General features: G+C 38.6%; 1 protein-coding gene across 6 annotated transcripts in view; it reads left to right on the top strand.

Moving 5' to 3' along the window:
• Positions 1–21,442, top strand: part of TULP4 (TUB like protein 4) — a 176,639-nt gene that overhangs the window by 36,060 nt on the left and 119,137 nt on the right. For 4 of the 6 annotated variants that reach the window (XM_054819130.1, XM_054819132.1, XM_054819131.1 and 1 more), the window contains exon 2: positions 5,050–7,343. In XM_054819130.1, the coding sequence (XP_054675105.1) occupies positions 7,092–7,343 (252 nt within the window). In that variant the 5' untranslated portion in view covers positions 5,050–7,091. Of the gene's footprint in view, positions 1–1,947; positions 2,008–5,049; positions 7,344–21,442 lie in introns of all 6 variants that reach the window. The other 2 variants (XM_054819136.1, XM_054819133.1) reach the window with 2 other exon arrangements.

Raw genomic sequence — 21,442 nt, 5'->3', positions numbered from 1 at the left:
TCATTCAGCACATCAGAAATGCCAACCAGCTACTACTGGTTTTTATTTTCACTTCTCTGAGAGTGTAATTTGGTGGAGGAGATGGTTGTAAGTTTGTCAGAGTATTGCATAGAAATAAATTTTGTCAATATTCACAGTGAATGTCTGCTGAACAGCCACTAATACAAGCTTCACTTCTCTCAGTATGCCAACAAATACATTTTCTGTCAGTTTTATTTGCTTAACAATATATAGCTGCATATAACTGACGTGACAGTGTCTGTATTAATGGACTGGCAGTTATTATCGCACTGCCCGGCATTACACCTTTGCTGCATGTCTGTTTCTGTGCAGCTGTGCTGGGGTTACAGATCTCTTTACATCTCTGATTAGCACAACTGTCTTGCCCAGGCCATGCAGCTGTCCCCGAGTAGGGGAAGAGCTTCTAGAATTATGCAAGGACAAACATGGTGGAGAGAAAACCACTTAAGAACAAACAGAACAAAAATCAAGCATCTTCTAGCTTTTTTTTTCCCTCTCTGCTCTTCCTTTTTTTTCTAGGAGTGAAGAACATTTTTACAACCGCTAGTTAGCTTATTGGTGTTTGTTTAGAGTCACATCCTCCAAATTAATTTTGTATTGTGTAATATGAAAGAAAGGTGTTAACCTCAATGACTTTTACCACAATGGAAGGTGAATAAAGCAAAGATAATTAGAAGAGATGAGTGAAAGAGAAAAACTAGTACTTATTCAGGTAAAAATTACATTTTCTCCCTATGCAATTTGCCCTTTTTTAATGGAAAAAACATCCTTTTACCTCCAAACCAGTTATCTTTTCTTGTACGTACTTCAGCCTTTTAGGAATTGAGTAGTTGATTTTGTTAAATAATTTTCTTTCATTTTGGATAGGATTATTTAATAATGTATGTTACTTTATAAGTTGGACTAAATAAACAACAAAATGTATCATCTTGCCAGCTTTTATCACTGTACTATTTAGCCTGTAATATAGTGGCTGTATTACAGAATGTGCCAATTTTGTAGTATAGTGTTCAGCAGTAGCCATGAAGGTTACTCCCACAGTCACCATTTGATAGCTGGTGGGCTCATCTGCCTTCAGCTTGTGCAGAACCAGTTGTGGTTTGATCCTTCAGAACAGAGGCATGTTTGTGGTCTCGCTTTTTTTTCAAGTATCTTGTTATCTTCATGGATACTAGTGTATATTTTTTCCCTCCTTAGACTGTAAAGGGAGGGAAAAGTGCAGTTTCCTTTGACCTCATCCAAGTTTGACTGGAAGGAAATCTGGTTAGGCTGAAAAATCTGGTAGCCTGGCTTTTCAAAGACCTTGTAGCTCTATGTTTTTTTCCATAAGAAGTTCGGGCAGTCATACTCTTTAAAATGCAGGCTGTGAGTCCTTTTTTGGTTTGATTTGATTTTTCAAAGATAGTAATTTAGAAATAGTATGTACTAACCTGAATTTTCCTTCTCTTGCTTTCCTTCCCCTCCTAGTCTTCTTTTATCCTCACCTTCAGATACTCTGCTCTGGAGCCTTGAGGAGTGGGATTCTGAATAATCATAAAATACTGAAGAGCTTGCTGCAGTATCAGTACATTGGCTGTGCATGACTTCTTTCTGTCAACAAAAGAGACACCTCAATGAAAATGCATGAGAACAAGCAAATATTTTTCTGGTTGTCCAACTGTGGCTTAACACTTATACTTTATATAAGTTAATGGAAACAGTTAGGAGATAAAAATGATGAGCTCAATATTGATGCTAAAATATGAGAGCCACTGTTAATAAGCTCATTTTTTAAAATTAATACCTAAATTTCTTTCTATAACGTGGAAACAACTTGTTGCTGGTTTTGCATTCGAGAAGAGCTATGCTTTCAAAGCAAAATCACATAAAATACTTGTGGATCCTTCTTTCCTGTGTCACAGGTCTAATATGTTTTTGCCTCACTAGGTGTCTGTACTTAAGAAACATTTTACATCACTGGACTTAGACTCAAAACAGTATTAGAGGGTGAGTTCAAGTAGCATCTCCCTTTGTTAAAGGGAAAATCCAGAACAAAGGTATTTTCAGCTACCCTTTAATGAGAGTAAAAGTAGGTAACTGCAATTTGTTGATACTTAGTGTCCTAGCGCTAGAAATAATTTAGCAGCAAAAATAAATATTTTTTTCAGAATCCAGAGTACTTCTATGATTAGCCCTTGCCCTGCTTTGAAAGAAAAAATGCATAAAGTTTGATTATAAAAAATCTGCAATTGAAATTTTAGTTTGGATGACTTTCATCTGGAGGGTTAAGGTTTTTTTATATGGGGAGCCCAAGCTGAGTTCAGACTAGTGGTAAGATTGTGCAAGTAACACCTAGCTCTTCTATAATGCTTTTTATCCTCTGCTGTTCCACATGCTTTACAATAGAGGTAGTAACCATTACACCCTTGTGTTTCACGGTGGGGGGAAAAAGGCAAAAAGCTTGCTTTAAACATGTGGAAAGGAGAACTGTGGGACTGCTGTAATGGCAGAAGGGGGGGTGCGTCTAAATTAGTTACTGATTTTCTTGAGGGAAGACTAGCATCTGAACACTTTAAGTTATTTCTTAGGAAATACCAATGGGTGGAAATGAAGGAGAGGGGAATGGAAAGAATGAAATCTTAATTTATAATATATATAATTTAATTCACCCTGTCTTTTGAGTGTTTGACACTACAGTCTTAAAAGTATTTTTTGTCTTGTCTACTGAATACAAATAAAGCATAAAGGAAGTGTTGACCCTCAGTGTTTTAAAGGTAAAATATTCTCATAGGGTGTATTGTATTGAGAGAGAGGTTTTGAATAATGACTGATTTTATTCCTTTTGTACTTATTTTAGATTTTCATCTCTCCCTGTCCAGCATTCCTAATGCAGTTAGGATATTTTTAAGAGGGAGAAGCCTTTGGTTTGTCTGATCTTGAAAGTGGTAGTAAATGGGACTCAGGTGAGAAAAGGTTATTGGCCAAGATGCAGAAGAGTCCTTTTCTCAAACTTGTTACTTTTATATGCAGTGAATAAGGACAGAAATTGCATACGGAATTTGTGCAAAGCCACTGTATGTAAAATAGTCTGTATTTTAAAATCCACTTGTAAAGTCATGGTTCTTGCACAGTTTAAACAACTCTGTTTAATGCTTAACTCATGCTGCTCTAACTGATGTTTCAGAGACTTCTGTTTTCTCAGCAAATCAGGTTTTTTTGTTTCTCTGTAGAATTAGTAAAGGATTGCATCATAATACACATGCCGCTAATATAAAATGTCAACTCTTGAATGTAGATGTTTGTTAGGAGGACCCTCTTGGGTATGGAAATAATAGCACTGATCCTTGACAATCAAATTTGCTTATGGGATAAGCGCAGAAAGAAATTCTTCTTCAAACCACTATGTTCTGAAAGTTTTTCTGAATTTTCCTTTATATGAACTTTCTTTGGACTGTAATTGAGAAGCACCATAAATCTGGTAAGTCTAGGTGACATTTCTGATATCCTCGTCATGCTATGATGAAAAAAAAAATGGTAGCAGCCATTATTTTTAAATCTTTGGTTAGTTGTAATTCTGAAAAGTTCTGGTAGTGACTTACCAAACCTCATGGACAGTCTTCCTCATAGGTGTGCTAGCCAAATAGTGTTCTAAACTACTTTATGACCTTGCCTTTATATCTATAAATCTGTTTTCTTATCTTTTTCTCTTTTTTAAAAATCCTAGTTGGTACATCTGTGCTAGACTGAAAAAAGTGGTTACTCAGTTGAAATGTGAGGTTGGTACAGTGCCGTACGTAACATAGACAAGACCATTTTTGCAGCTCTGATGAATGCAATGAATGCAATTCTTAATTTAAATGAACTCTCTTTAGCAGTAACTGTATAGATGCAGTAACTGTGCGTATGTGGGCATCTCAGATACAGCTTCTGGAATATGCTAGACAGCCTTTTGCTTGGTCTCTTCTACTCTATTTACATTCTTCTGTATATAAGTGAATTTGGGTAGGTTTTTTTTCCTCCTTTTTCAAATGGAGACCTATGCAGGATTTGAGTAGTCTTTAAAATTCATCTGTATTGATTCAAACTTCTAAGCTTTAATTTTGGAGTACCTTAGATCTCTTTAAGGCATTAATTTAAGCCCTGGAGGAATCTTCTTGGTCTCCTTTAAAAATGATAAGCTTAGCACTGTACTTTCATGGCTTGGAGCATCTTTCATATGAGGAGAGTCTGAGAGAGCTGAGACTGTTCAGCCTGGAGAAAAAAAGGCTCAGGGAGATCTTTTCAATGTGTATAAATGTTTGATGGGAGGAAATGAAGATGAGGGAGCCAGGCTCTTTACAGTGGTGCCCAGTGGCAGGACCAGAGGTCATGGGCACAAACTGAAACACAGGAGGTTCCCTCTGAGCATCAGAAAATACTTTTTCTCTGTGAGGGTGACCTGGGACAGGTTGCTCAGAGAGGTTGTGGAGTCTCCATCCTCGGAGAGATTCAGAAGCTGCCTCGATACAGTCCTGGGCAACTGGCTCTGGGTGGCTCTGCCTCAGCAGGGTGGTTGGACCAGGTAATGCCAGAGGTCCTTTCCAACCTCAGCCTTTCTGTGATTCTGTTCATGTGCCTTGGGGTCTAACTCTGTGTCTGCTCTGTCACCGAGACCTCCCTTCCCTACCCTCACTCCAAAGTTGTGGAATCTTTGTCTAAGAGTTTGCTCCAGTGACTGCGGCCAAAAGAAAGTTCCTTTTTTTTCCCCCTAATGTATCCTTCCAGGATACATTTCATTAGTTATATGTGTCAATTCTGAAAAGTTTTGGGAACTTTGGAAGTGAAAAAAGAAAATTTTGTAGTTCGTATTTGTGTGTGTGTGAAATACGTAGATGTGTGTCTGAATATTGCAAGTATCTATATATAATATAAATATTTTATAGGATTCAAATATAAAATCCTTAATCATAATGCTTTGATTACTGTAACAGTAGTCCTTGCATCTTTAAGTTGTTTTGTGGCTTATTTTATTCACTTTTTTTCTCTGTGTATATGTGCTCTATTTTGCAGAGTTGGAAGAATCCAGGGATTTCAAGCTTTGAATGACAGGCGTCTTACAAGATTACCACAGCTAAACTGAAAAGGCAGATGCAGCTCTGAGTACCAGATTGAGTGAGCTGGTGTGTGCACTGCATGTACATGAAAACGCACATGTTTTTGTCATCACATAGACTTACTCTTGCATATTCCTGCAAGCTTTGCAATTGATGAAAATTAATTTGAAAACCGGATGGAGCACCTTTACAGCACAGGAATCAGTAACCCATGGAAAGACACCTGCCAGTAGTGTTCAACTTTCCACATGGTCTTCACGGGTGAAAAAAGTTTGCAAGAAGAGGAAGAAAAAACACCCTCTGCACAGAAAAAGCCTAATAAATACCTCCACAATCTAAATCAATAGTTGCAAGGGAAACAGAAGAATACAGACAGTAGAGGAAACTGATTTTGTTATCACAGAGGAATAATGTATGGTCTTTGGCACGTTCTGCTTCGGGCTCAATAGATTGTGAATGGACTAATAAATCGTGACCATACATTGAATAATGATGACTGGAAGTAAATAAGTTGAGGAACTATGGGACAAGTCTGGACATTGAACTGAGCAAACCTCGTCATCCTTCTTGAGTTAACCAGGTCATCAAACTTGCATATTCTTTCTCCCTCTCCTTTTTCCTCTTTACACTTGGTGTGGTATAAATACTAATTAATTGAGCTCATAAATGTTATTCAAATAAAACAATTGGAATACTTCATATGTTTCCTTCTTGTACAGCTGCAAATGTTGTGTCTGGAACTATGAATCTGTGCTGTAGACAAGCATCAAGAAGGAAAGATCCAATCAAACAAGCAAGGAAAATACCTAGAGAACTAGTGAACCCAGGAAGTCAGATTTTTAATGCTGCTTCTCTTTCTTTTTTAGATGATTATATTTCTTCCTTCCTTGAATTTTAGAAGATTTTGAAAGAGTGCTTATTTGATGTGCTTTAATTCTGGCATTTGTTTTTTACAGTAGGATGGAAAGTCTGTGATTCCTTGTAGCAGAAAGAAGGGAAAAGTAAAGGAAAAACAGCTTGACATTTTAGCCTGTTTCAGAAGAGAGAGAACTTCATGGTTCACCTGAGGCAAACGCTTATCTGCTTTGAAAGCTAAAAGCTTTAAGGCGTTTTTGATTCTGCTATAAATGAAGAGGGGGTTTCTTTTTTATTCGTGTGTGGCAGCAAAAAGTGGGAAAGCAGGCAAGATAGCGTGATAAACAGTTCAGGCTGTGTTGGGTCTCTGGTGGAAAAAAAGTGCTGCAATGAAAATTGGATTGGCTTTGGATTGCAAAAACTTTTGAGTCCAACGAGTGGTTCAGTACCAAGAGGGATTTCCCAACTGGCCTGGCACACCAGTGCCTGCACAAGTTCGGGTCTGTTGTTTCGCACGGTTTGTGTGCCTTTTTTTTCCCTTTATGCAATCTCTTTCAGCTTTAGCAGCAGAAATACATCAGATGGAGAAGATATGCCAGAGGGCAGCGTGGAAAAGATGAATGTCATATATACATATATATGTATGTGCGTGTGTTTAAATTTCTGCAACTGAACTTTTGAAGAAAATCTGACTGGAGGAAATCTTAAAAGCCTTAAGTTACTTGAAACCTACACGTTTGCAACTCTTTGTCTCTGGAATTGCATTACGCTAAACTGGAATCTCAGGCTGTATAAAGATTATATCAAGTTGAGCAAAAAGATGACTTAAACATTTCTTGAGCGCCTCTTATGAAGTAGCTGTTTCTCCAAAGGATAAGTGCACCCTCACTCTACAGACTCAAAAACAAAAATGAACCTGAATTTTTTTTTAAGTGTTACTTTTTCTTAGCCAACTGCCATCATCTTTTATAGAGGAATTTTTCACTATGCATTTGGTGGATATTTATAAACACTGACCCCATCCTCCTCCCTTTCAATGATCTATCCCAGGTCAGTCTTATCAATAAAAAAAAAAAATTGATTTAAATTTTGTGCACTAGACATATTACTTTCTTATGTCAAAAAATAAAATATTTAAAAAGCATGTATGCAGCAGTGGAACATGGGCCTGTTCTTTGCAGCGATTCCAACATCCTCTGCCTCTCCTGGAAAGGGAGAGTCCCCAAAAGTGAGAAGGAGAAACCGGTGTGCAGGAGGCGGTACTATGAGGAAGGCTGGTTGGCAACAGGCAATGGCAGAGGAGTTGTAGGCGTCACTTTTACTTCCAGCCATTGCAGGAGGGACCGGAACACCCCTCAGAGAATCAACTTCAATTTGAGGGGCCACAACAGTGAGGTAAGCAAAATGTGTGTTACACTTTAAAGGAAACAACAGCAATCTTTTTTTCTTCTTTTTTTTTGGGGTGGGGGGGTGGGGGGGGTGGGAGGGTAGTATTTCTACTTGAAATTTTATAGGGCGGTATGAAGGAGGCTCAGGACTAATCTAAATGTGATTGAGATCTGTTGGAGTCCTAGTAAATTCAAGCATGTGAGGCTGATGGTGAGGAGGTTCTCTCTGGAATGGGTCTGGTTTTGGCTTGGCCTGTTTTTTCCTTCATTCCCCAGCATTTCCCAGTTTCCAGGCAAATTCAATAAGTGTGTGTAAAGGTAGTTAAAAGTTGTGATGGTTGACTGCTTTTACACAGTACTAAAGTCTGGCGTGGAAGACTAATGGAAAGGCAGGGGAGTGGGAGAGGAGCTCAGTGCCGGCTTTTCAGAAGCCGCAAAAAGGAATGGTCTGTGGCAGGGCATAGCTGTCATCTCTAGAAAAACTTCTAATTTTGTTAGAAAAAGGAGCAAGTGGGACTTCCCAGAAAAATGTTAAGATGCCTTGCAGTAAATTACTGTAACTTCAGAGTGCAAGGCATTTTCCCGACTACAATCATTCAGAAAAAAAAACAAATGGAAAAGGTTTTGTAAGGGATAAATCTGTTGGTAAAAGCTGATATTCCAGTTGTGCTTTACCATCTTCCTGGCACCTATCTCTTTCTCTGCATAATGCTTCATGGAAAGTGCAGGTGATGCCCAGTAGCATACGGAGCGTCTCTGACAGCTGTGAGGACCTAGTTTGTTTCTGCTTTTTAGTTAGGCTGCTTTTGGATGTGCTCTTTGAAAAGAATCTGTCCAAATCAAAGCTTTGCTCTTAGGTTAGTGGGTGGAATGACATGTATGTTCTGAAATTAAAACCAAAGATACAGTGTGGCTTTTGTTGTCTTTTGTGCTACATATTCATTAGACTCAATATATGTTCCCCTTTTGACATAACCCCTGACCAAAGATTTAGAGGTGGGTGGTTTTGGTTCTTGTGTTAAGATTAATAACATTCCTCTTTTTAAGGAAAAAGGGGAGCAGGGAATAAAAATTCAGTCTTAAATAATTGCCTTCATACGCTTTGTCTATATGCAGGTGTGTGGGTGTATTGTAAATTATATAGACTTTTATATTTACAGATGAGAGATTCATGTGTATATTTGAATCCGGTTCATTCAAAAAATTACAGCCACCTTTTCCTAAAGAGAAGAATGATGTTTGAATCCAGCGTTTTGTTTTGACCCATCTCTAGTTGTCAGTATAATTTTCAGTTGCAAATTGCATTTTATTTTTGAAATGTGTGATAAAGTCATCACTTTGCATTTCTCCATATTTTCTTCTTTAACTTTTCTGTGAACTTGGGCACCTGTTTTTCTCCTTTTGCATAATATGTGTCTTGGAAACAATGGAGGAAGTGCTGTTCATGGGAATGTGAAGTCTTGTTGCAGGATGTGGAAATGTGAGACTAGGTTTAAATATATGCCAGTTAAGTGGAGAAGATGCTGATGTGCATGCTGCCCTTTGGTTTTGGCTAGTTGTGCTTTGTTTACTCAGTTGGCCATAAGATTCTCTTTCTGGGTCACTGCATTGACGCTGTGTGGGTTGAACTGTGCTGTTTGCGCATCCTTTCATCTAACAGTGATTGGCATGAGAGAGACTCAAATGAAAGGAAAATGTTCTGTTTGATTTTTTTTTTCCCTTTTTATTTTGTTTGGGCACTTAAAAAGTGCTCGATCAAGGTTGTCATTAATAAAGAATTGTGTTTCTGTAACTAATCTTCCTGGTAGCAGAACATGTGTGAATGACCAGAATAGCGACAACCAATTCATTTCTCTGTATGCTGCTACAAAACTGGTATGGTGGGGGCAAAAATGTGTAGTACTGAAGGAGGAAGAGAAATGGCTTCAGTGCAACTAGCTTTCTGTGATGAGTCTGTGGCTGCTATCAGATTTTCCTCCTGGAATATCTTCTCGGTGTAAATGAAAGTTCATCCTTACAAGGTGATGTGTTATACAACACTCTTTACCAGGCTTACTGAAAGTTATCCTTTTATGGGAGAATCCTACTGATTTTGGTAGGAATGAAACTGTAATACAGAATTTGTTAGTTGTTAAAGGTATATAGCTGAATGGACAACAAGATTTTTTCTTTAGAAAACACCTTTCCTTCTAAATCTGTCTGAAAGATTCTTTAAAAGAAAGAAAATGTTGAACAGCACTGCTTACTGCTATTGTTTGCATAGTACCTGTTTTGTTTTTCCATTCTCATGTTAAAAAGCAAGCCAACAACAACCTTGTCTCTTCTGTGAACCACCTTACACAATGAAAAATGCTAATTTTGCAAGCAGATGCTGGTATATGTGTCTGATTAAATCTACATTTGTTGTCCAGAGTGTGCCCAGAGGGATGTGATTGACTTAACTTTAAGAGCCTGTGTGTTTCACTGACCAATTCTAGGGTTGTATTGTGTTGTCTTATTCCTGGAAATGGTGATTTATACCTCTACATATTTTTCTCTGGGATAAAGCTAGTGTGACAAGTCAAGTTTATTGCTTTTCTGACATACATTGCTGCTTCAATGTTAGTATGCATCCAATTATAAAGTGTGAAATGCTGTAATGAACAGAGTGGAAGAGGTGAAAATACAGAAGCTAAATTCTTTCCATTTGGGGGATGATTAGCAATATGCTGTGGGCAGAGCAGTACATTGTATTTCAGTTTTAAGGTGAAAATCTGGAAGAGGTAATGCGGCAGCACTGTGCTTTTGGCAAGAACGTGAGACTGTTTTTAAGTGGGTCATGAAGGTGGATGCTAGTGATGTATTTTTGTGATGTTTTTATGATTGCTGAAGAGATTGACTGAAACCTTCTTTTGGTAGACAGCTCCTTTTTTGACTGTAATAGCACGCCTGTAGCGTATCAGAACAAATAACAATGAAGAATCAGAATCCCCAGGACTGAATTACTGACACACATATTGCAGTGGTGGACTTGCATGACTCATCGCATTGAATGATAATTGAGAATGAAATGCTTTGTAGCATGAGCCACGCTTGTGTTTTTGCAATTGCTTCAAGGTTGGTTTTTAGAATTTGCAACTAGAAAGTGGCTGCCATATTATTTTAATTAACCTCATTTTTTGTTGTTTCTAAGGAGAGCAACAGGGATTAAAATAACCATTTATTCTGTGGCAAGAGGTGAAAATACTGCATTTTGTGATAGATCTGTTTTCTAACTTCAGCATTGCATTTACAGTCCTGAATCTCATTTACATAAGGCTCAGCATTCGAAAAATAAAAATTTAAATGGGCACGTATCAAAGGCAGAAGCAACTTTGATGCAGAAGGAAGGGGAAATGTGTGTTGTGCAGCAGGTGTGCAGCTACTGTTGTAGGAACACCTTGCGTCTCTGACCATGGGAGGGGAGGTGTCTCTGTGAGGGCAGGTAGTGGACGGACCAGATGTGAATGACTGCAGAGGCGCACAGTTCAGTTTGGCTTCGGAGCATTTCCCTTGGTTTGGGAGAACAAACTGGCTGGTGTACAGTGGGTTTCTTTCATAAGCCTGGCAGAAAGGTTAGAGGCCAGGAAGATGTGCCATTGTACCACAATGTGTGAATTAGCAGCCAGGGAGCAGAGATGCGGTGACCTAAAATACCTTCCCCTCCCCTGCCTGTGTACATGCAATGCTGTGCAGAAATTGGAGTGAGATTTAGAAGTCTTTGATTTTGACCTAACTTGACTTTCCTTGGCTGCACTGGGAAACAGTGTTAGAAAAGTAATTGAGTACATTCCTTTTATGATTCTTTACTATTTCTGTGATAAATTAAGGATTAAATGAAAAATATCTGGTCCCTTCAGTGAGGTCAGGGTTTCACCCAGTGTGACTAGTAGGCTCTGAAGCATACCAGGCTGAATGTTTTTTTTATAATACCACAGAGACACTGGCTTTCAGCTTGTGGTCCATCCTGAGGTTTCTGGGGAGAGATTTTCAAGGGGATCTGTGAAAGATAACTCAGAAAAAAAAAGAAAGACCAAACTTATCCTCAGTGGGCTTCAATTAGCCTTACAGGGATCTTTCCTTCCAGTGAAAGGTTTACAGGATGTCTGCAAATCAAATTGGTTGGATGGTGCCGCTGAGGTAGTTCCTATAATGGGTTCTGTTGTGTCTAGTGTATTAAGATGGTAACAGTTCCTATGGCACTTAATGTTTCTCAAATTACAAATGTTTAAAAAACTGTTTTGTGGGTGTATATTTTTTATTTCACCGTGCTAACTAAAAAGGCATCTTTGATATATTTAATAAGATTCAGTATGGTAATTGCTGGACTGAAGCATTAAAAAGTAGTGCAAGAATATGCAAATTCTGATGCAGTGAATTAAGTAACGTGCTGAATAGATTATTGAGTGTGCATAGTGTTTTTTACTGTAAACATAAATTGCTCATTTATTTACATTTGACATTATTTGAGTGTCCTAAGTGCATGACCACAGCTGCAAAAACCACCCTGTTTTGTTTAGCGTAGGATTTAGAGGTAGATAGGAATATAAACATATCTCAGCTGGACTGTCTAATTAATTATTTTTAGTTACAGCTTTGCAAAGGAATGCAGTCCTTAAAAGCAACATTTATTGAATATTTTTAAATACTACATTAGTTATGGAAGCCTCTGCACAGGTCTTGGGTTTGTTTTGCTTGAGTGGAAGGAGGTTATAAATAATTTTTCCTGTTTTAAAAAGAAAGCTTTTATTTATTTTGTCCACCTTTTGGGGATTGTATGTGAAAGTTCTGAGCAATTCTGGCAGAGCAGATTCTTTCCAGAAGCCTATTGCTTGCATAGGAAATAAATTTAAAATGCCAAACAAATAAATATTTTCAGTAGTGTTTCTTCATTTGTAGTGTCACTGGTAAGAATGAGGAAAAAATATTGAATTTTTTTTTTAAAACTTTGTTTTAATTATAACTAGCTTTTGAACCTTAAATGTGATTTTTATTACGATTCCTGGACAGAAAAAACAAGTCAGCATGTGAGTCTTGACAGCATGGGTACCTTGTATTGTTGCCTTCAGGCGTGGCTGGAACAGTTGTTACTGGTGGTGAACACTTAAGAGATCTTGAGGTAAATGATACCATAATGATGCCTTTTGGCTGTAGAAGCCTCACTGGTACAAGACATACACTGATGTAAACTGCAGTGGTACTGCAGATCTTCTCTCCTGCTTTTCTGTCACTGCACACGGAAGACAGGACAAGGTTTGTTGGCAGAAATACTGTCTTTTTGTTAAAGCAAGCTAGTATAATTGGAAAAGACAGACGAGCTTGTGGGTGTACAAGGTTCTCAAGAAGGACTTGTATTTATGAATGCTTACCTAGTTTTTACAACCCTGCTAGCTGATACAATGCTAAATCTGTCTACAAACCATGCCCTTCCCCTGTCCTTAAACTATTATGGCTACAGAAAAATAGTGCTGCAGACAGAGGCAGAATTAGTGTTTCTTTGGGAAGCGACTTGTAGGAGAACAGGTCCTGTGCCTGACTGGACTGGCTCTGTTCAGTTTGTCTTGTGACTAGTATTGCCACGCTTTTTCTGATGTTTTATTTTCAGAAAGTACGATCACATTGGGATTTTGTGCTCCTTACTACACCTTCTTGAACTGTCTGCTCTGCACATAGTCTGGGTGTTCGAGTGCTTTAATTTCTTAAAACGAGTATTATAAGAGCCAAAATATGTTTTAAACCTCTTTGTTAGACTTTTTCTTACCAATCTTTTAAACTTTTGATGAAGCTTAAATATGCTCTGTGGCATGCAAGAAGTGTTTTTCGTAGCCTTCTCGTAGGAGAATTAGCAAAGAAAATAAATAGAGATGGAAATTGGAAGGGATTGATCCTCTTCCCTTAAGCAACAAATCACTGTCCTGCTACTTCCCATTTCTGTGCCAATATCTGTTTGCAAACCCCAAAGTATGGCGTAAACTGTACCAGTACCCCTTCTGTATAGTTTGTTCACTCTTAAGAAGTGTGACCACTTTCAACGTGTCTTTTATTTTTCCTTTGTGATACTGTTTTTTCCAGCCACACTCAGCTTCTACTTCCATAAATACTTGGCCCTTTCTGTCTGTCTGTCCATCTCTCTGAATTGTCTCAGAACTTCTGTGTGAGCCCTCCAAGTTCAGGGAGGATTGGCTACTCAGTGCACTCTCCTCTTCCTAAGGTACAGGATTATATTTGTTCTTACACAATCATGTGGCTTTAAAGCAAACCATCCAATTGTGCTACAACTGTTGTTGCATAATGGAGTTGGTAATGCTGCACTGAATGTGCTTCTTGAAAGTTGCTTTTGTAGGTCATGCATACACAGTGCTTTTCCTGCAAAGGATAAGTCATCTGCTCAGGAAAACTTTAAATTACACTTTTTCTGGTTTGTTTCTATAAGCACCTAGAAAATCATCCCTCAAGGCTGTGTAAAAAAGGAATGTATGGCATGAGAACAGTATTGTCAGCTTTTAAACGAAACTAATTATATTTGTAAGTGGGTCATCAGTGTGGTTTTACATTTTACCATGCTACTGTAGCACATGGCTACAGTTTTGTTGTTAGATAATCCTACTCAAAAAAGTTTGAAGTGGCATCAAGCTCACCATTACCAGAAATGAACCCTAAGCTTTTTTTCATGTTAAATTGTTGCCAGATAACAGCATGCATATTTCAAGATGCTGATACACCCAAGGGACATTTCTTGCCTTTTGAATTAGGGCAAAAATACTCTGTTGCTCTGGAGAGGAGCAATTGTTCAGCATGATAATTCGGGTGTTCAAGGAAAATAAATGCGTTTTCTTTAACAAAGGTTTAATGATGAGGACCTATAGATGTAGCGAATAGGTGAGATTACTACTGAAAGTTGATACGTAAGCTTGGAATATGAGCACCTTCTGAATAAGGAAGGTCACAACTCAGTATGTAATTCTGAAAGCCTTGTGTACACATATATACATACTGTGCATCTGAATAGTGGAGAAATCAGGTTTTATGATAGCATTTCTGAGCCATAATAATCGTTAAGGACACTGCCATGGTTTAAACAGTTCCAAGAGGAATTCATCAAATTATAGATAGTCTGAACTGATAAGGTACCATTAAAACCCATAAACATTTCACAGTATAATTGAACATGGAGCACCAAGTAATTGCTTGTCAAGTATAGCTAGAATGTAGTAGGACAGACAAAAGAAATTTTATAGGCACTTGTCCTTGGACAAACCAGCATCTCTGCTCTGATAGCAATCTTTTATGAGCATGTGTCAACTTCTGAGGGAGTTCTCAGTATTCTCTTTGTGTTAGGAGCTTCTTTAAAGAGAAGTAATCTACTTGTATAACAAAAATGTTACAGGAAGTAATGAAAATGAAGTTGAAATGCAGAAAATTTTTGTGAATTTTCAGAAAAGTGCTGATTTTAAATTTTCAAAACAGAATTGTGATGTTTCAGTTCTGGAATTATTTGGCAAATTAGTATATTGAAAAATAGTAACCTTTCGCATTCCTCAATTTTTTGCATTTTAAGGAAATGAAATGTACGTGGATGACTTTACTAACGAAGAAAATACATCTTTGTTTAGCCTGGTTGGAATGTAATGAAACTGCAAAGTATGGTGGATTTATTCTGCTATTCAAAGGACACTCTGGAAGGAAGGAGTTCACACCCCTTGCCCTGATTAACAGCAGGGTTCTCAGTTTGGTGGAAGATGTGTGTTGGTGGAGCCTGATTTGGCAGTTTTGGCTGTTCTCTACAGACAACAGACAACACTGTCTCCCATAAGATTCTCATAGACAAGCTGTTGATTTACAGGCTGGATAAGCAGACAGGGAGGTAGATTGAAAACTGCTGAATGGCTGGACCCAGAGGGTGGTGATCAGTGGCACAAAGTCTAGTTGGAGGCCAGTGACTAGTGGCGTACCCCAGGGATCAATACTGGGTCCAGTCCTGTTTGACATCTTCATTAATGATCTGGATGATGGGGCAGAGTTTGCCCTAAGCAAGTTTGCAGCTGACACCAAACCGAGAGGAGTGGCTGATACAGCCAGAGGGTCGTGCTGCTATCCAGAGGGACCTTGACAGACTGGAGAAATGGACTGACAGGAACTTCAACAAGAAGTGCAAAGTCCTGCACCGGGGGAGGAAGAATACCAGGCACCAATGTATGCTGAGGGCCACCCAGCTGGAAAAGCATTTTTACAGAAAAGGACCCGCGATTGGATGCCAAGTTGAACATCAGCGAGCAAAGAATACAAATAGTGTCCTCAGCTGCATTAGAAGTATTACCAGCAGGTTGAGGAAGGTGATCCTTCCCCTCTGCACAGCACTGGTGAGGCCACACCTGGAGTACTGTGTCCAGGTCTGAGGACTCCCCAGTACAAGAGAGACCTGGACATACTGGAGAGTGTTCAACAAAAGGCCACAAGGATGATGAAGGGACTGGAGAACCTCATGTATGAGAAAAGGCTGAGAGAGCTGAGACTGTTCAGCCTGAAGAGAAGGATCAGGAGGATCTTATTAATGTATATAAATACCGGACGGGAGGGTGCAACTGGCTCAGGTTGCCCAGAGAGGTTGTTTTGAGTATTCTTGGAAATACTCAAACGGAACACAGTCCTTGGCAACCAACTCTGTGTCCCTGCTTGAGCAGGGAGCTTGGACCTTCCAGGGGTTCCTTCCAACCCCAACCATTCTGTGATTCTGTGAAATCTGTTTGTAAATCTAGGTGAAATCCTTTACACCTAAACTGGTGGAGCAATATCAAAAAAACAACTCTTGAAGGCAGGCACAAAGTGCTAAACATGCAAACGTGTGGAGAGATGCCATTCAGGTTTGGCTAGAATGAGGGGACAAACTGATGTGCTAGAGGAGGCAAAGAGCATTTTTTTTCTGGGGATAAATCCAGATGATATTCCAAGTACTCAAGCAGTTGAAGAGCATAGTCAAAATCCTCACGAGGAATTACAGGCAGAGATAAAGTAACTGTTTGGTCAAGGAAAGGCAAGGCAGAACTATGCAGAAATCTACAGCAGCAGATCATCACTACCTAGGACAGGTGTGTACATGTACCTGCATATGTGCAGGAGAGACAGGCGTAGCTGGAGTAGAGTCAATCTCAGAAATGTTGTCCAAGCTGAGAATAACACTGACTTTTGTGAAGCTGAACATACATGTGGGGGATCTGGCATTCACTCTCAGTCAGCAGAAGGCAGCAGTCAGTTCCACAGATGCAGTTTCCAGAGAGGATAATGGCCAGCAGCAGCAAACACAACTGAAGGCTGATTATTGGCAATATGGTGACCTCCTGAAATTAATATCTTGAGTAGTGTCCTGGAGAGGGAGCCAAGCATAAGGACCTGCAAGAGATGTTGGAGAAGTTGAGAAAGAGGAAGTGTTTCAGCCTGTTGAAGAAATCCCTCATCTGAGTAAGATGGAAAAGAGGGTTCTTCCACCTGGGGAAGAGACAGTTCTAAAGCCTTTAACCTGAAAAGAGCTAGAGGAAGTTGAGTTTCACAGAAAATGTGATTCCACCAAAAGGAATGAATCAAGGTAATTGTTCAGGTAGAGGTACAACAGAGAATTATGTCAGTGGAAAAGAAGAAAGGTAGGAAGGAGACTCAAATAGGCTTGATTATTCAATTACAAAATACTAGAAATGAAGAGATGTTTGTAATTTCTTGTAATTAGCTACTCTAATGAGGACCTTTATTGAGGAATGACCTTATCTTTAAAGGGTGCACATGTGAAGATATCCCAAAAGGCTGTTTTGAGGATACAAGACAGCTTTTTGAAGCTCTGCTGTTGGTAAAAGGAGTGTTGATTGCATACTAGAGAGCTTAGTTTATAAGGGATACAAGGAGGCCTTTACATTAGGATTATTGTAAGGAAAAGGGATCCTATTCCTTATTCTTTCCCTTCCCTTAATTCTGATGTGGTCCTGTCAAGTATTTCTTGAGCCTGGTAATATACAAATATCTTGCTCTTCAGAAGTAGTCTGGGAGCATACGATGAAGCTGTATGCACAGAAGTGATGATGTTAAATGCTTGGTTAATTAATAAGTGGTGTTGCTGTGGAGGGCATTACATTTATTGAAGGGAATGGATGCTCAAAATGTGGTTCCTTGAAATAAGGTGTCTTAAAAGTACACGGAGGACTAAGTGGCTAAGAAAGGCTGCAGTTTGAGAGTACCTGTCACTTCTTGTTCCGGTAATACCTTGAGTTAGGCATATACTTCATGACCTAAATGGTACCAATACTGAATAAAGTGTATGAAATGGAAGAACGTTTCATGTTACAGGCACAGATTGCTTTACTGTACAAAGTGAGCCGTTAGCATAAGTTATGTTTATCAGTGCATAAGATAAATCCTTTCTTGTGTGTATCATCTTAGCAATTCTACTTTTGCCTACAAGACACCCCATTGATCACAGATGTTAGGAATTGCTGTTTTCCCATGGAAAGCCATCAATCATCTATGTGTTTCATTTAAATTGCATTGCATTTCCAGCATTCTTACTGTTTCCAGAATAACACCCTCAATGGTTTCTTCAGATTTAGTAGTCCTATTACTAATTAGGGAACCCAGAGTCTGCACTCCACTTGTGAGAGAAGTCTATGTGTCATAAGCTCTCTTGAATACTATTAATACTTCTGTGAGTTATAAAAATGTAAACCAACACTTGTTTATTGAGAAATATGTATTGGAATATATATATATGTTGTTCTCGTTAGAAAGAAATCAGAAGTCTTTTAAAGCAGTCTTTCAAATTAAAAATAGTTATTAAGGATAAAATTTGTCCTGCTTTAAGTACTTTCTCCAGAAAAAACAAATCCAGCAGGGAGGTTAACAAATTAGATTAGAATATTGTAATTTTAATACATACTACTTATGCAACCAATTATACCTTGTTATTAATTCTTATGGCTGCCATGAAGTCATTCTGTTGATTAAACAGATTCAAATTAGGCTTTGACACAATGTTATTATGTATTATTAAAGGCCCTACCTAGAGCTGGAGCTTCATCGGGGCAATTATGATAATGGTTCTAGTCTCTGTGGTCACTGGGTATGTGTTAAAATTGTCCTCCCTCTGCCAGCTTCCAGCTCAGTTCCCTCAGAGTGAAGAAGTGAGATGTGGTTGTGATTACACTGGCCAGGGAGATGACTGTGTTTAATGGCTGGCAGCGAGTGTCAGTAATTACAGTGTAGGTCGCTCCTCCATCCCAAAGGTCCTGAGCTGCTGCTAACAGCTGAAGTGAGCCACCTTATGCCTCAGCTGGGAGAGGGAGATGACTTCTCTAAAAGCAGATGAGCCTAAACTACAATTTCAAGCAAATACCTGTTATTTTGTTTCTGTACATATATAATATTTTCATACATCTCATTTTTATTTTAATTGCTCTTTCTGCAGCTTTGCATGGTGGTGACAATAAGCAAAACTTGTTTGTAAGACTTGAAGGACTTCAGCTTGTTCATATGACTAGAAAGCATCATATAAAGAAGTTGTATTTTACATATATATGTATGTGTGTATATATATGTCTTAGGAAAGACATGGACCTGTTGGAGCGGGTCCAGAGGAGGGTCACAAAGATGATCAGAGAGCTGGAGCACCTCTCCTATGAGGACAGGCTGAGAGAGTTGGGGTTCTTCAGCGTGGAGAAGAGAAGGCCCCAGGGAGACCTTACTGCAGCCTTTCAGCACTTAAATGGGGCTTATAAGAAAGATGGGGACAAATATTTTAGCAGAGCCTGTAGCAATAGGACAAGGGGTAATGGCTTTAACCTAAAAGAAAGTAGATTTAGACTAGATATAAGGAAGAAATTTTTTACAATGAGGGTGGTAAAACACTGGTACACGTTGCTGGAGAAGTGGTAGATGCCCCATCCTTGGAAACATTCAAGGTCAGGCTGGACAGGGCTCTGAGCAACCTGATGTCCCTGCTCACTGCAGGAGGGTTGGACTAGATGATCTTTAAAGGTCCCTTCCAACCTCCACTATTCTATGAGAGATACATATATATAAATGAAATAATTTCTAATATATATTGTCAGATAAAATAAATTCATGTAAGTAAAGCTGTTGGAAAAAATAACAGCCATAGAAAGTTCTGTTCCACACAAAAGTAAGCTAATGAGGAACTAAACCATTTGGTCTGTGGACCTCATACAGTCTCCTGATGTTTCATGCTTTACTTTCAGCTACCTTCATAAAATATAAAACAAATGTACTATATTGAGCTAAAAATTCATATGGAGCTCAGTAAATGTGCAAACAGATGAGACATACCATAACAAATACTATTTTAAATGAAGCATAGCTTTTTTTATAGTGACCTTTGAATATTCTTATTTTCTAACGATTCTTCAAATCTGTTGTGAATAGGTATGAATCACTTACTAACTGAAGGAATAAGCTTTCCGTCCTCATATTTTGCCTGTTCAACTGTTTTGTTTTGAAGGAAATAATGCCTGCTTTTACTATGGCTTTTCGTGTGCTTTCAGTTTCTTTCCTACAGGTTCCCCATTTTTAGTGCTGTGAAGGCTCAATAATAGCTGAAACTAAACCAGAAACACCTTTTTGATATATGTACTCAAGATGAAAATTCTTGCTGTGCACTACACATTTTATTACTTTGCTTGAGATATTTTTTCAAGGTAGCTTCTGAGCATGAGACTTTTGTACTGAAATACACAGAGGTTTAGTTGCAAGTGTATCTCCTGTCTGAAAATAAGACGACATAAATTAAGCAGATTTTGAACTTGATGTTTTTGGGCACCTTTTTAAGTTTCTTGTGGCCTTTACATTTGTAATCTTCAGGACAGACATTTGAAAGCTTTTTAATACTGAAGGCACTCTTGTTTCTTAGATTGTTTCTTCTCATACTACTAGTAGTTTTAGAAATACCTTGCTGTTAAAATTTTAATTTTACATTACTGGTGCAAACAATAGTAGCACCTGAAATGTTAGCATTATTTCTACTCTCTAGAAATGGTAAGCTTTCCAATATTGCTGTTGTACTGTTGAAAAACAGATCATTTTACATGATGAGCATCCGTTATTATTTTTACTGGCATTTATTCAAGCAGAGGGGTTTACTAATTTGATGTAGGGATCTAATATGTAATTAAGTACATGTTAAGTGGTAGCAGCATCCATGAGAACAGGGAAAGAGCTCATAATTTAGGTAGCATTGGGAATGAGCAGGCCCTGAGGAACAGGGCAGCCTGAAGGGTAGGGTGGGAGTTTGGGACCGTTTGGATGCAAGACACAGGAGTACATGGCAGGGATAGGAGGCAGAGAGAGGGCAAGCCTGCCTGCTGTTTTTCTAACGAGACTTTCCGCCAGGCCCTGGGGTTAGACCAATGGTTCTGAGGTCCTGAATTCCCCTTGATTCATAAACAGCTATCAGATGTGGTCAACATGTCTTCATCCTCTGTCATGAGTGATCCAAACCAGAGATGACAACTTTTAATAGCTGTTAGTTAAATGTAGATAGTAGATATCAGTCCTGCTCATTGTTTTGTGGACTGATGGTGGATGTCAGGAGCAACATGTAGGTTTTTCCTATTTCTTTTGTAAAGCTTGAACAATTTGTCAGACAGCCATTGTCTATCAGAGAGAAAGATTAAGCTATCAGAAGTTATGAAATGTCAGCATTACCTGCAGTTGATTTACCATGTCAGTTCATTTCTTCGAATGTGTTGGTGCATACATAGTATGATTCAGTTTTGAATTGCCTGAACACATACCTTCTTTTGAGTCCTTGGAATTCTCTTCCCTTCAGTGCCTGTGGATGAGGGAAAGTTGCCTAACAAACTCTGTATTACTCGTTTTGGAAATCAGTAAGTATGCAGTGAAGGACATGAAGAAAAGTTGAAGTCCTGGGGTTGAGGCAGGAAGTGCTGTGGACAGTTTTGGTTTGGTTTGGTTTTTTTAACTGAGCTTTTTACCATAACCAGGATGTGTTTCTCATTTTCTGTGTGATGATAGTAATCGTTTTACTATCTTTGGAAATGTGAGGATGAATTAATTAATTTTCATTAAATGCTCAGA

The sequence above is a fragment of the Grus americana genome, chromosome 3 (assembly GCF_028858705.1).
Source record: "Grus americana isolate bGruAme1 chromosome 3, bGruAme1.mat, whole genome shotgun sequence".
Lineage (NCBI taxonomy): Eukaryota > Metazoa > Chordata > Aves > Gruiformes > Gruidae > Grus > Grus americana.
Note: the sequence above shows the minus strand (reverse complement) of the source record. Positions and strands in the feature narration are given on the sequence as shown.